The 16,185-nt window shown below is 37.4% G+C and overlaps 1 protein-coding gene across 4 annotated transcripts in view; it reads right to left on the bottom strand.

The window, feature by feature from the left end:
- Window positions 1–16,185, bottom strand: part of FRMD1 (FERM domain containing 1) — an 84,375-nt gene that overhangs the window by 17,468 nt on the left and 50,722 nt on the right. For all 4 annotated transcript variants that reach the window (XM_074309305.1, XM_074309303.1, XM_074309302.1 and 1 more), the window contains exons 3-6: window positions 14,016–14,106; window positions 5,170–5,249; window positions 4,002–4,078; window positions 16–202 (exon numbers count right to left, since the gene is read on the bottom strand). In XM_074309305.1, coding sequence (XP_074165406.1) covers window positions 16–202; window positions 4,002–4,078; window positions 5,170–5,249; window positions 14,016–14,106 — 435 coding nt within the window. The remainder of the gene's footprint in view (window positions 1–15; window positions 203–4,001; window positions 4,079–5,169; window positions 5,250–14,015; window positions 14,107–16,185) is intronic.

Genomic DNA, 16,185 nt, shown 5'->3' with positions numbered 1-16,185 from the left:
AGAGGAAAATCTTACCCACTGAGGGAAGTAGGAATGAGGTTCAAAATATTTCCCCACATGGATGGTCTCTCTGTAGTTGCCCAAGTCTGCCTGCAGGGCATAGGCAGCCAATAGGAAGTAGACTTCTTCCTTGTGGGTACATTGGGATCTCAGCACCTGCTCCTTGAGGTGGTGATAGTATAGACGTCTCGCAACCCTGTCACTAGAACACAAAGAGAAGACATAAATAGCACTTGAAGTCCAAGTGCTAAGGCAGCCCTATAGCTGAGGCTGAGCCATAGGCCATCATGTTGTGGGCAAAAGATGCCCCAAAGGGCATAGCAGGAACCAAGGCTGTTTTCCGGCACTCGCTAGGAACAACGGTCTTTTATAATTTCATAATAATATAATAAATTATTTTAAAAATAATTAAATATCCATTAATTAAAATCAAACAATGATTAGTAATATATTGCATATTACACATTTATATATTACATTCATATAAAAAATGGAGAGATTGAAATTGATGAGTCTATCCATCTATCCAGGGCCATCTCCAATCATCCTGATCTATAACTTGCCACTGGACCCAGATTGCTCCAGGAGAGGAGAGAGTGATCCTGGTGATCCTGAACATCAGCTTCCTAATGTCATGGTCCTCATATTTATATATGTCTATCAATCTCATCTCACTTGTTGGATATCTCTTTGGGGATAGAGTATTTCTTCATCTTTGGGTACTGATTCAATACAATGGGCACAGCAGACACTAAGTGTGGCAAAGCTGCTTTATAGAATGGGCAATACCCTGGCAATCCTGGCAATACCATTTACTAAATAGTGTGACTCTGGGACCCTATGTCTCTTCATAAGGTTGCACTCAATGGGCAATGAAGTTCCTTTCTAGTTTTATAATCTAGTTCTTGAACCCAAGAACATCAGCCATATTGTCATTCCCATAGCTGTAGATACTTGTACTAAAATATTTGCTTTGGATTATTCCAAACTGCACATTCATCATCATAAAATTATATAATGGCTCATGTTTATAACTCTCCTATCACCTTCCTCCTAGTCACACAGGTTTTATAACCTACCTCACCCTGGATGTGCAATCACAACTGCCAATTCTTATGGAATTGGCCTTCATTTTGCCTCGATATATACTTCCTCATTCTCTCTATTCACATGGCCAACACCTTGACTCACTTAGATGACTATAACAGTCACCTAATTGATTTTCTTAGCACAAGTTTCTCTTTTCTCCAGACAATTACAAAAGTGATTTTTCCTTTTCTTTCTTTCATGAGGCAATCAGAGTTAAGTGACTTGCCCAGAGTCACACAGATAATAAAGTGTCAAGTGTTTGGGGTTAAATTTGAACTCAGGACTTCCAGGGTCAACTGAGTTTTCTTAAGCCTGGTCTGACTGATCATGTCATATATACTCTGGGTCTAGGTCTGTTATCTCTAGAAGCAAATAAAAACCTTTTACTTTGGCATTTAAAGCTTGTTGACAACTTAATTTTTAAACTATCTTTATAGGTTTATTTCACTTTACTTCTCTTTGTACGCTGTTCCTCACCCGTGCCATTTATTGTCTCCATAGCTCTGCCCTGTTCTTCCCCCCTCTCCCCTTTTAGGTAGCTTTCCCTCCCCACTTCTACATAGTTTCCTTCAAAATTCAGCTCCAACATTATTTCCACGAAGCCTTTCTCAGTCTCATATGTGCTCATGTCTCCTCTGACCCAATTACCTTGTATTTTGTATATTCTGAGACTCTGCCAACACTGTTAATAGTAACAACAAAAATTTAAATATGACGTCAAAGTTCTCGTCTTGTCGAATCACTAAGCAGTGGACCTGAGATGCAGACCTGGACCTTTTGATCCCAAGCCCAATGATCTGTTCCCTTTCCACATCACTTTGACCCTGTTAAGGTTTTCCCCTCCTTTCCTCCAAGGGGCCGGCAGAGAACACCCTTTTGGGAGAAGCCTGAAAAACAGTGGCTTTCTCTAATGCCCTTTGAAACTTGATCATGTGAACAACCAGGTAAGTCTTAGTTTTCTTTTAACCAATCATCCACTCTACTCTCCCTAATCTTTGATTCTTCCCTATCTAAAAGCTGCTTACTTGTCCTCAATAAATAGGTTCAGGTTTTTTCTATCCTTAAAAGAATTGCTGGACTTTACCATCTCACCTAAGTTTCTCCTTCCAATTACTAGGTGAAAAAACAAAAACAAATGAAAAAAATCCCCAAATTATGTATGCTCCTTGCCTTCTCAACCCTTTGCATTCTGACTGGATCACTAGCACCCAGAGGGTACTGAATAAATGACTGATTGGCTTAACCTTCAGCCTCCTGTAATTAATATTAATATTGTGTATTATGTAATTACTATTAAGTATCTACAAGTTGCTAGAATATGCTTTACGACTTTTGCCTCTTGAGCACCTTTGTGATTGCACTCTAGATTTGAGAGTGGCAGTTTAGTGCTAAAGGCAGCACTACAGTGGACTGATTTTAACTGACTTTCAGGTCACCTGCCATCTGTCCTCTTCCTTATTCTTTTCTTAGCTCTTGTGAGTGTGTGCTTACAGTGGGCAGAGTAGCCATCCTACTTCCCAAACCTCCCTGGAAGCTAAGTCTGGTATATTCAAACTCAAAGTCCTCTAGAATATCTTAATCCAACCTACTTTTCCTGTCTCATTTCACACTAATTTATTAACCAAAGCTATATTCCAGATAAACTAGTATAGTTATTCTTCAACTTGTTCTGACTTTTGGTAAGTGCATTCATACAGGCTATCCTTCCTGTCTATGGAAGGACCCACTACATCAAACAAGGCTTTCCTTTTCCACCAGCTGAAAGTGGTCCCTCCCTTTCCAATTTTCTCCTAAATTTGAATCTTTCCTCTATAGCTACCATATTACAAGTTACATCCTTTTTGAGAACATATCTTTGTATTCAACTGCAAATTCCATCAAGTGGAGGGCTCTATCACAGTCCATTTCTGCATTCCTGGCAAAGGGGCTCAGCTCATATCAGACACCTGAGAAATATTCTGCTGCACTGAATTGAAGGGTACCTGAGAATTAATGCTAGTTATTTTTTCCCTTTGTTCTGTTCTCATCTTGTCACAGCAAAGGCAGAGAGGTCAGAACCACCTTTAAAAGTTGTCAATCATAGCTTTCTAGGGTCCTGTTATTTTTAAAGCTCCTCTTCCGGGTCAAAAAGTTTCAGATGGGACAATACTTTGAGGAGAAACCATGCAAGGGCAGCTAACTTCACCAGTACTGAAGAAAGGGAGTGGGGTGATGGGTCTGTCTCATTTTAAACTCACCTAAATGCTTACAGCTTTTGGATAATATTCAGACAATGCCCTGGATAATTAAAAAAGCCCTTTTGTTCACTTGGAAGAACTGGAGAGATTCAGCTAGAATGTTGCCCCTATTCCAAGTGAATGGAACCCACTCAAATGTATAATCCCTTTAGGCTAAGTCTTCCCAACCCCCTACTCTCCACAGGAGAGGAGCCAAAAGCAAATTTCTGTGGTCACAAGCAGCTATGCAGAGAACATACAGTGCCACTTTGGAGGGGGAAAAAATTATTTCCACCCAATACCACTGAGATTTTTTTTTGTTTTGTTTTTCTAAACAAAATTAAAATATAGATTAAGTTTACCCAGGTCTTGGGGCTTAGTCATATCTTAATCAAGGACCTTCAAATTCCAGTTAACTGAAACTGAATGGCACCAAAAACTAGCAACCAAATGAATCTTCTCATCTACAGAGTAAACTCTGATTTTAAAGATATATAAACAGCTTCTAGTTCACCTCCACAGAATCCAAGCTTTCATTCCAGAGTATAAGGCTCCTTAAAAATAAGTAAATAAATGATTATCATATTACTTATTTTCTTAATGGGTGAGGGGGAGAGTAAGAATTTGGAGCTCAAAATTAAAAAAAAAAAAAAAAGTTAAATCATCAATAACAAAAATGAATACATAAACAATTACCTTATAATTCTCCCATTTTCCACATAGTATTGTACTCTGAAGAAGGCAACAAAAGGAGGGTTGGACTTCTCATTTCCCTGTAAAGATGGTTATAGAAAAGAAACAGAAATGAATCACCCCCACCAATGGCTTTCATGCTGTGGATATCAGCAGCCCACCTTTCTTTCCATTTTCTTCTATGAAATTATTTTGTGTCCTTATACTTTGCCTAAATTATTGCCTCAACTAGTTTCCTTCCTTTACTCTAAACCAAAATTTAAGCAAGTTTTTAAAAAACATTATCACATGCATACATAAAACAATCACCAAAAATAATTTTAAACCCATGGCAAACTAGATGATTATGAAATAATCATGAAATGTAAAATTGTTTAAACTGAGATATGACTATGAGAAGTAGTGTAGAAATTAAAATTTTAGGTTGATAACAATGTGATGTTATTCAATTATTTTCAATCCTATCTATTTGTGACCACAATTTTTTTTTTTTGGGGGGGGGGGGGGGGAGGCAGAGATACTGGAATGGTTTGCCAATTCCTTTTCCAGTTCATTTTTCAAATGAGAAAACAAATGAGGCAAACAGGGTAAACTGACTTGCCCAGGAGCACACAGCTAGTATCTCAGGCCAGATTTGAATTCATGAAGGTGAGTCTCCCTGACTGGCATATTATTTATCGTATCACCTATCTGCTCTCTGACTCATTTTAAGATGAGGAGATTGAGGTAAACAGGATTAAGTGACTTGTTCAGGGTCACAGTAAATGTCTGAGACTGGATTTGAAGTTAAAGAAATGAGTCTTCCTGAGTCCAAGCCACACAATATGCAAGGCACCACCTAATTATTCACAATGGGATAATGGCCAAATTTAACCCCCTCCTGAGAATACAACTTTCCCAATCTCCCCAGCTCCTAGTGGCTCTCCCAGAAATTACCCATATAGATTTTATGTATTCTTAATATGCATTCTTATTCTAAATAAGAATTTAGAATATAAATTCTTTGTTGTTTGGTTTCTGTCCCTAAACACCTAGGAGAGTACCTGACACATTGTGCTTAATAAATGTTTACTGGATGATTCTCTCATGAAGACCACCTTAAACCTTTTGCCAAATCCCAGAATTCTACTTGATCCTTTTGGCTCCCAAGTTCTAGTCAACTTGAACTTACTTTATATATCTCTTTCTTCCAATCCTTCAGAAAGTATTTGCTGAGCTTTTGCTCTAAGTCCATGAATATGTATTCATTGTCTGCAAATTTAACAAAAACAGTTGTCAGTGTTATTGAATCATCTCTTGGTGTACTATGGCTGGTTGGGAACTTTAATTGTAGAGTTGAACAAGAACATGGTTATTATAGAAATGGGTTAGAAGTCTAACTATCCATATTGGAAAAAGAAAAAGAATGGGAAACACATACATCCCAAACTATGTTATACAGCTGGATAAGAATCCAAGGAAGTAACCTACACTAGCACTAGCACCCTCACCCCCACCTCTACATATTCATATATCTTGAATAGATAGATATTGCAGCTACGTAAGAATTAGGTTCAAGAAATCAGAATGAATGACATTTGGGAAAACCATGCAATACCTTCAATTATCTTAAATTGCTCCATATGCCATATTTTTTATACCAGTATTCTCTTGCTGATGCAATCTGGCTTACAGATTTTCTTAGTCACAACTTTGGTAAAAATTACCAGTAAGTAAAAGGAAGGTACTTACTGGAAAGCATTAAGAGAAATGTAATGGGAAATGGGGATGAGCTGATCACATAATGAGAATGAGAGACAATCACAGAAGGGTCTTGGCTGATTGAAGGGCTTAGGCACTAATATCTGTTAGTGGGGGAATATCCCAAATAAGAAAATGTCACAAATCCAAAGTCAGCCAGAGGTGATGACCATACGTTTTACCAAAATGTTCCTTAAGTGGGCAAAGTAATGTTAATACTGTTTCCAGTTTTTAAGACTTGGGTTAAAAACAGTGGTCATATAACATAAGAAATATGACTTGAGCTTTATTGCTGGCCAATATGTAGACCACTGGGCCTCAGTTTCTCATCTGTAAAGGGGTGGACTGTATCAGTTCAAAGTACCCATCCAATTCTAACATTCTGATTCGTGTCTCTCAGAATTAGAGTGAACCATTTCAAAATATCTACAAATGCTATGTAAGATGGACCAAGCCTAAGTGGGCTAACCTGAATAATAAGAACACAAAATCCCTTGTATAATTCTAACAGTTTTCCTTACATTTATTTTTCCAGTGCTCTAATTTTGTAAAGGCAAATCTCTCTCAACCACCTATCAAGGTGGATAGTTTATTATTATCCCTATTTTTACAATGAGAAAAACAGGCTCAGAGGGTGACTATGGCCACATATCTCCAAAGTGCAGAAATTGGGATGGAGAGAGAAATTAGGTCTCCTAAATCCAGATTACCAAATTTATACTTGGCTTCAGATTAGTGAGCCTAATATATGAACAGAATAATTGGAGAATATACCTTGAGGTAAAGGTATTATAGAACTTTAGGTTTTTTTTTTTTTAATTTTTACAAAATTTTTATGCATAGATAATTTTTCAGCATTGACAATTGCAAAACCTTTTGTTCCAACTTTTTCCTCTCCTTCACCCCCACCCCTTTCCCCAGATGGCAGGTTAACCAATACTTGTTAAATATGTTAAAGTATAAATTAAATACAATATATATATACACATGTGCAAAAGTTTCTCACATGGTTTTCTCTATAACTTCTACACCTCTCAAACTCTTCCTCCCCACCTTTCTTCTTGAAGGATGGATTCATAAAAATTATTGATTAAACACCACACTTTCTAGGAATCAGCCCAAGGCATTTAATATATGACTTTGGGCTGGCCATTCTCTGGGTCATTTATAATGATCTCTAGTCATTTATGACTCTAAAAATCTATGATTCTAAGTCACAAGAAAAGAAATAAACTTGTAATTTTAGTTAGCCATAAGTATTTTGAAGTTTACTTTCCAACTTCTTCAGAAAAAGTGCCCAAGAACAGTTTCTCAGAAGTACAGAATTATCTGCAATTCTAAAATTAGCCCCTAGGAAATACACTGTTTTCCTATCTCTTCCTTGAGAAAAGAAGGCATACTCAGAATCAGTTAGAGGGAAGAGGGAGACTTAAATAGAGGGGAAGAAATAAGCATATTAAGAAGGCAGGCCCAAAGAGACAACTTTGAAAGAGTGAAAATATAAATTCAAGACATTATCTCTGATGTTTTTTCTCTACTTCAATGGAGAATAGGGTAAAAACAAAACTGACTGAGCAACCTAGAGAACTGAAATAGGGCCTATGAGAAGACTCTGGATAATTAGAGAGGGCTAACTTCCCTTAGTTGTTCAGAGAATGTCCAAATGCTTCTTTTACCAGCAACATAAGCTCCAACCTTCCCATTTTCAGTGCAACTTCTGGGGAAGGAGCTTTCCTGCCTCAATCCACCCACCCACACATGCCCCAAGCCTCTCAGGGGAGGAATGTAACCCCACATTCCAGCTTTAATGAAATTAATATTAGTGGAATGCCAGCCTGCTGTGAAATCCCTCAAGCCTATAAAAATAAAGTATCCTATTCATCCCCTCACCCTCCAGGTATTTTTTGCTGGGAAGATCAGGGATTTCAGGTAGTTCCCTTACCTCAGGTGAATTCTGGACTCATTTTAATAAAAGTGATGAGGCGGAAAGGCAAGTGGACTTATTATTATTCCTAGAGTTAGAAAGAATGTCTTGCTTCAAAAGCATAATATATCTGTTAAAAGATCAGTCAAAGTAACCTATAAACTGAATCAAGTAGCTGTACTTCTCCATAGCTCAAGAAATAGAGTCAGTGAACTCTAGGATGTCCATTGTTTAGCCTATATCCTTGTCCCGACCCACTGCCTACAGCCATCATTGATTATAGGGACTGGACAAAAGGGGTCAATACCTTACATGTCAAGCTATAGACATAGGGGAAGCTGGAATGATTATCATATATGGCTGATAGAGGAGGCAATAAAAGGATAAATGGGAAGGGAATGCTAATTTTTTATAAAATTCAAGTGTTCTTAACTTTCTGGGGTCATGGACTATTTTGGAAGTCTAATGAAGCCTAACACTATACTTCTCAGAAAGTTTTCAAATATACAAAGTACCCAATACTCAAAGGAAACCAACAATATTTCAATAGTTATAAAAATATGTTTAATAAAAAAAATATGTTTAAAAGGTTCACACTCCAAGTTAAGAACCCTTGGATATAGCTGAGGAGCAGCAATGAAGGGAATCAGACCCGGTGACCTTAAAAATCCCTTCCAATTCTTTTATCTACATTCTTATGACCTGAATCTGAATACTGGTTTTGACACATATATGGGGAAAGACATTTCATGTCACCATGATTTATATTTTAGTCTTCAGAAAATTTTTAAGAATGAGAGGTAATGGGATAGAAGATATTAGAACCATGAAATGCGTACAATTTTTTCAATCCTTCCCTTATAGGACTGTTATTTTAAAGCACTACAGAAAAGAATTAGTCTCATTAATATTACCTCTACTTTTATAAACAATGATTAGTCTCATCCCTCAACCATTTGCTGTTTCCTTTTCCAAGTTGTGGAAGGTCAGCTGAGTTACAATGGTAGAATTTTAGAACCAGAGATAACTTAAAGACCATCTAATCCCCTCAATCTTATCGATGAGTCAAAAAAGGTTCAGCAGAGTAGAGTATATAATGCAGTTTCCAACATCTTATATCCCATTACCTCTCATTCTTCTTGAAAACTTGCTGAAGACTAAAATATAAGACAAGGAATTCATTCCTTATTAGCCAAATGGTCAAATCATTTAATCTCTACCTGCCTCAGTTTCCTCATCTGTAAAATGGGCATAACAAAGCATAACAACAGCATATCCATATCCAATAGACAATTTAGCCTCTTCTTTTTGAGGGAGAGGTAGCCCTACACAGATGTAGGCAGACAGCCAGGCTACTTTTCCTCAAGAAGAACAACCTGCTTTCCCTCATTGTTCAGGGAGCTCAAGAGGGCTGGGAAGCACCTCATGGAATCTCACATGTCCTTGGTGTAGGAGGAGGTGGCACTAACTGAGTGGCTGGCACTAGTACGAAAATCCTCCCACCTGGGAACTTCCTTTGCAGAGCAAACACACCTTCTTTAAGAAAATATCAGCTGCTGATAAACCTAACAATCCCCCTTTGTGCTCTCTCCTGGCCTAACTCCCACCCCTCCTAATATTGTCAGGCATGTTTGCCTGATTTCAGCGCCAAACAAATTCAACAGCTCCTTTTACAAAGATATCACAGTCTGAAGCAAGCACTCCCTCCATCCCTTCCATTCATTCCTCCTTCTCACCTGAGGTTATCTTTGTAATCGCTGAGCCCCATGCCTAGAATGCTCTCCCCTCCTCTCCATCTCTTGGGAAGCGCTGCTTCTCTAAGAAGCAGCTCAAGCACTATCTCCTAGGCAAAACTACTCCTGATTTCCCCAGGTGCTACTTTGCTTTCCCTTGAAAAATTCCTTTGTATGCATTTTGCATATACTCAGTATATGCTTAGATAAATGCATGTTTTCTCCCCTTTCTGCAAAGCTGGTTATTGAGCTCACAAGTTGGATCTTGGAAAAGATTATTTATTTCAGACATATCTGACTTTTTTTTTGTTACCTTCTCTTTCCCATCTCCCCTCATAGATCTTTTAAAACTAATTATCTCAAATGTTGAGACTTTCCCTATAAGTTCCCACTCTTGTTTTTGAGCTTAACATAGTCCCTGGGACACAGAAAGTGCTGGATAAATATTTATTAATTTCCTGAAGTGACCAACTGAGAAAAACAGGGGACTTCAATAGCAAAGGTGCCATTGCAGTGCCAGCTGCGTCATGTCCAGGGGCCAAGTAAATGAAAAACAGGCTTGAAGCCTAGCAGAATCCAATTAACCTACAATGGAGGGTTTAGTCCAGTCTCCCTAGAACCAAGCTTTCCTCCCTCAGTTTGCCTTTGAAATTTCAAGTCCTCTACTTTCTGGGAAACTGTTATTAAAAGTTTCCCACTACTGTATGCAAAGGAGGAGACTGTGTTAGGTACTGAATATACAACCAGTCTCTGTGCCCCTGGATGTGGCATGGGGGTAGAAATACAATTTGTACAAAGGTACAATGCTAGAGCGGATCAGGGAGAGACCATGAATTGGGAGAATCAGAGTAGACTTCCCAAGCCTGAATTCCATGGCCACTTTGAGCTCAAAGATGGTTCTCCACTTCTCAGTGCTTCAACCCCGTCCCCTGTGCTCAGGAACTCAAAGAAATCAGAGTTTATAAACTCTGGATTTAGAATCCACCTCCACCTCGAACATTTTACGACTAAGGTTTCTTCTGGAAACCCCTTCTGAAAAGTTATTTTAGGTTTTTAAAAGAATTTTTTCTTACAACTACTTTGTGAGCCAAGTAGTGTATTATTATCCCCATTTTATAAATGAAGGAACTGAAGTTCAGAGAAATTCAATGACTTGCTAGTGATCATATACCTAGGAAATATTACTCAGATATTTTAAATACATTGTCATTTCCACAACATTGCCTTTTCAGGTATAGATATGTATCTGTACAATGATACCGTAGGCTCCTTGAGAACATCCTAGAACGACTTTGGGCTAGTTATTTAATTTCTGTGCTCCAATTTCCTCTTCTGTATAATGAGGGAGCTTCACTAGAGAAGACTTTAATGACCCTTCCAGCTCTAAATAAAAAAATCCTCTGAACAAGGACTACATCTTGAATTTTTCAGTATATACTCAAGATGCTAATATAGTAAGTTGCATTAAGTGCTCAATAAATGTGATTAATTAATGCAGTTGTTACACAACACAAATCTCTAAGGAAAATAGCCATACTTATACATGCAGTTTGCACTCACTGAAACACAAAGGCATGTAGGATTTTTAAGTCTATTTCTAATTTTTTAAAAAAATGTTTTAAGGCAAACACTATATTCCCAAATCAAGTGTCAAAAGAAAGTGGCGGCAAGAGTTTGTATTCTATGATCTGTCAGAAGATGCAGCTGAACTTGCTTTTTTCCTGCAGAATTTGTTTTTCCCAAATTTGTCACCAGCTCTTGGAAAAGATTGGCTTTGTTGTGAATGTCATCACTGCAAAGGCCAAATACAAACTCCCCAGAGCAAACACCCATTTGGTGGATGGTATACTTATTAAAAATCAAACTGCATAAAGACCCTGGAGGATTTTGTTTATCTAGAGAACAGGTACAACAAGAATGTGGCAACCTTTCTCCCCTCCTAATATGACTCAATTTCCATTAAAAGAAAGGATCTTGAAGAACAAGGGCTAAACCCATGGACCATCTGCAAAGAATTGTTCACTAGCCACTCATTCCAACAAAGAATGTCTCTGAAAGAACTTTCAGGTATTTCTTCATTTTTTTGTGTCTGAGATTAGGATAAAAAAAAGAGACCACCATCAATATACATGCATGGTTAATCTTCAACTGCCTCCTCACAGTCTCCAACAATTATAGTCTATTCTTGTCGTTCTCTTTATGGGTCTTTCAGAAGCCACACATCACGTACACCCTTGGGGGCCACTACTGCCCGACTCTCAACAAATACAAGGTAGCCAAGTCAGGTCACAAATCAGTAAAATGAATGGAATATGGTGGATAGCAAAGATTTATGGGCAACGAGATAAGGGAGGTAAGTTAATGGAAACCAGAAAGGGTGGAAAGAAAGAGTGGGGATTTGCTGGGGAAGTTTCTGCCTTTATAATTAGTTTAAAAGAGACTATGGGGCAAAAAAAAAAAAAAAAAACCCAAAAAACAACACACAAGATATCTCTTTGATCAGTAAGATTCCAAACTCTACCTAGAATCAGTATAGGTTTTAGCTTACATGGTTCAATACCCAGCTATGCAGAGAAAGGCCATACATGAGTAACTCAAATGAATTAGTTATCAAGATTTCTGATTTTTTTTTTTAAACTGTATCCCTTCCCCACTATCTCACCTTCAAATAAGTTACACATTTTACACTCAGAGAGAAAATAATAAAATTATAACAGAGAATAGCTTCCAACTTTTTAAAAAATCATGAGGAATTGGACTAGATTAGACCTCCAAGGTCCCTTCCAGTTCTAAATATAAAAATCCTAAGGACAAAGTAGCAGGTATGTCATTAACTGGGATCACCTAAAAAAGATGACCACTAATGGCCTAAAAACCAATGAAATTCCACCCTAAGATGACCCAAAGAATAGATAATTAATTGTGATCATCTTACAGAGGAGAGAACCTGGGGCCCAGAGTGGATAAAGGCCATATAGCTAATTTAAAACAGAGACAGGTTTAGCCTCCTTGTCTCACGCTCTAATATCATAACATATTGAGATTTTTCTTCTTACTGCTCTTTTAATACAATATAGGAAAACAATAGATAGATAGACAAGGCCAATACTCACATGTAATATAGTAAGTATTTTAATGCTTGTAAAGATCTTTCCTCACAATCACCCCATCAGATATGTAAAGCAAATATTTTTATTTATTAAGGCCTTTTATTTTCAAAACAAATGCATGGATAATTTTTTAACATTGACCCTTGAAAAGTTTTGTGTTCCAAATTTCCCCCTCCTTCCTTCCACCCTCTCCCCTAGATGGCTAGTAACCCAATATATATTAAACATGTTAAAAATACATGCTAAATCCAATATATGTATACATATTTATGCAATTATCTGAGCCAATATTCTTTATGCCCATTCTACACAAAGAAATAGAGGCTGTTTTAGACTAAAGCCAACTGTGGTCTACTTGATATCACAACCCCTCATCAAAGTTATTGCCCAACATCCAGAGATGTTTAAATGTGGCTCCCTTCTCAGGCAGAGACTGGATAATCATGTGTCTGTTACAGAGGATGGATACAACCCCCCTGATGTCCCTTTAGCTTTCAAATTCTGTGATTCCCAGGCTTTCATGAACATGGGATAACTGAATCTACTTTAGAGAGGCACAAGATGCTTTCAAATAGTAAATTACAGAAGTACTTTCACCTGCACTAAGAATGACTTAACACCTCACCTTGCCTCTAAAAGTTTGCTCTGGGTCAAAGGCTCTACTAGGGGAAGACAAATCTATCTTACCCAGCAGGAAAAACTATAAGCATGTACTTGACATAGATTGTTGAGTCAGTGGAGAAATAGCCTAGATGAGAAGAAAGAATCATGCTGTGACAGCTGATTTGGTCCAGCAACTCTTAATGGGTTAGGACTTGACATGGTAGAATAAACAGTCATATCAATAGTCTTTCAAAGTCAAAAATATTTACTATATGCCAGTCACCATACCAGATGCTGGGATACAAATACAAAACAGAGACGGTACTTACCCTCGTAGAATTTATATTATTTATAAAGGGAGCCCCATATGAACAGATAAGTTAAGACAGGGTAGATTAAAAAAAAAAAAAAAAAAAAATCAGTGAAAAGTGATTATAAGGTGGGACACCATGACTGATAAATGGAGTCTCTAAGAAACAGGTGAGGTTGGAGAATATTGTGGACATGACAGAAGCACAAAAGTGGGAATTAGAATGGTAGAGAGGGAAGTAATACTAAATCAGACTAGTCTAGCATTGTTTCGTGACAGTGTTACATTATGAAAGCTCAGAGAATCTTAGCTCAACTAATACAGAAAATCTTGCTTTTTATTTACTCAGAACGAAAAAGAATGGAAGAAGCACCCAGATGGCGAAGGTCTGTCACCAAGCTATTGTGACAGTTATAGATATAGCCATTTAAGGGAGGTGGCCAGAAACAGGGACCCCAGAATGTACTCTTATTGCTTACAGACATTAAGCCACTGTAGGCTATACAGGCATGTAAAGGGCCCAGTGGGAACACAGCTGTATAAATGCTGGAGGGGGAGGAAAGGAGCCCTGCCTTTCATGCATGAGTCAATACTTACTTCGAACAACACTCAGGCCAAAGAAGTGGGGTTCCTTAATGCTCAACAAATCACACACCTGCTGGAAAAGCTCTCTTCCTGTGGCTTTTACCTACATAAGGAAAGAAAAAAGAAAAAAATCCCAGAATGAGAGCTCTGTGGATCACAAGCTTTGCTACAAAAACATATCCCAACAAAAACATGATCAAGTTCTGATGTCAATACAGGCAAATGAACCATGTCCTTCTGGGGACATGTCCTTTATTGTAATATGAGATGATAACTTTGCTCTAGCACTTTGCAAATCCTTACTGATTTATATGGATTTTCTTTCTTATCTGATCCTCCCAACTATCCTGTGGGATTTTTAATATACTACTATACCATATCTACTATAGTATATACATTTATATGCACATACATACACATACAAACATACCAGAATAGCATTCTTTTATGAATATTATTATTTATAACTATTATTCAAATCTATATGAATAATACATCATATTATTCATATATAATTCATATAACTATATGAATAGTTTTATTACTCATAACTACAATTAGGAAACTGAGGTTTGGATATCATTTGACTGGATTAGGTTTATCAAATGAGAATCTGAGCTGAAATTTCAGTCTATACTCCAGCCAATCGACCACACTGCCTTCCATAGCATATAGTAGCATTGTAGATAAAATGTGTACATCCATATATAGACCTTTTTGAAGTCTGCAGCAAAATTCCTTAAGAACATCTTCCCTCACTAAATTCCAAGGGAAAATCTGAAAAACACCCATATCTTGAACATATCATGAACTCTGTTGAACTAAAGAGACTCAAATAAAAAAGCATATATTAATCACCTGCTATGTATCAGGCACTGGGCTAAGTGATAGGAATACAAATACAAAGAGAAATAAAAGACAGTTCCTGTCCTCACAGAGTTAACATCATAAAGGGGAAAGACAATACATAAAAGGAAGCTACAATTGTGATGGGGTATGCCAATAGAGGGCATAGTGGAAAAATCAGGACTAGCATCCTGAATAAAGACATAGCTGTCCAAAGCTCTTTAAAATGGAGGTTCTGGAAGGAACCAGCCAATCAGAGGGAAAGAACACAGGGATAGAGGGTACTTCCAAAATGAGAAGTCCAAGGGATAGAGCGAATTTCCAAAGTCCTGAGTTCAGCTTAGAGAGAAAAGTCTGAAGGATGAAATGTCACATTTCCACTTTATTTTTCTTGTTTTATTATAGGAATTAGATCACATGTGGCCAAATGTGGAATTATGTTTTGCATGACTTTATATAAATAACTGATCACATAATTTACTTTCTCAATGGATGAAGGAGGAGCTTGAAGGAAAAAGAGAATTTGGAACTGAGAGTTTTTTTTTTTTTGAAATAAATAAATGGGAGAATTTTGAATGTAATAAATAAGAATGAAATGTCAGAAATGTTTTCGGGGTTGTTTTTTTGTTTGTTTGTTTGTTTGTTTTGTTTTAAACAGGAGCTGTCCTGTCAGATCAAGGTTGAGAAGTCTTAGCTGAGAGTGTGAGAATGTGCTGCTGCTGCCTTTTCCCAGAGAGCCTGACAAGTGGGCTGGAAGAAGATGCTGCTCTGAAGCAAGAGAGCAATGCACCAAAACTACATTCTGGCAGCTTCCCATAGATCAAGAGAAGAGAGGTCACTAAAATCCACATAGGATAGTTAGAGAATAAGCAGTTTAAAAAATGGGTTATGGCACCTTGGGGGCAAGAAGTGGTTAGAGATCTCTGAAAATTACTTCTGACATTTAGTGATCCATCTTGCTAAGATCTGCTTGTGACAGATTATAGACACCACTATTATTCCCAGCCCAGACTATGCTATTTAACTTCAAAACTGTGGTTATCTTTCTCCACTAAAGAAACACTTGGGGCAAGAACCTATTTATTGTCTTTCTTTCATACTCCAAATTTATTCTTTAAAATGTCTATTTTTTTTTCCTCCTTCCCTTTTCTACCAGCCATTGTCAATTGTCAGACTCTAGACATTTTTGAATGGGTGCCAGTCCTAAGTAGAACACTATACTAATTCTCTATCTGGGAAATCAGTCTTTATATTCTTTCACCCAGATTATCTCCACTGGGTTCATTCATCAGAACAACAGATATCCATACACTTCTGAACTATTCCCTTATTATTA

Source organism: Sminthopsis crassicaudata, chromosome 4, assembly GCF_048593235.1.
Source record: "Sminthopsis crassicaudata isolate SCR6 chromosome 4, ASM4859323v1, whole genome shotgun sequence".
Lineage (NCBI taxonomy): Eukaryota > Metazoa > Chordata > Mammalia > Dasyuromorphia > Dasyuridae > Sminthopsis > Sminthopsis crassicaudata.
Note: the sequence above shows the minus strand (reverse complement) of the source record. Positions and strands in the feature narration are given on the sequence as shown.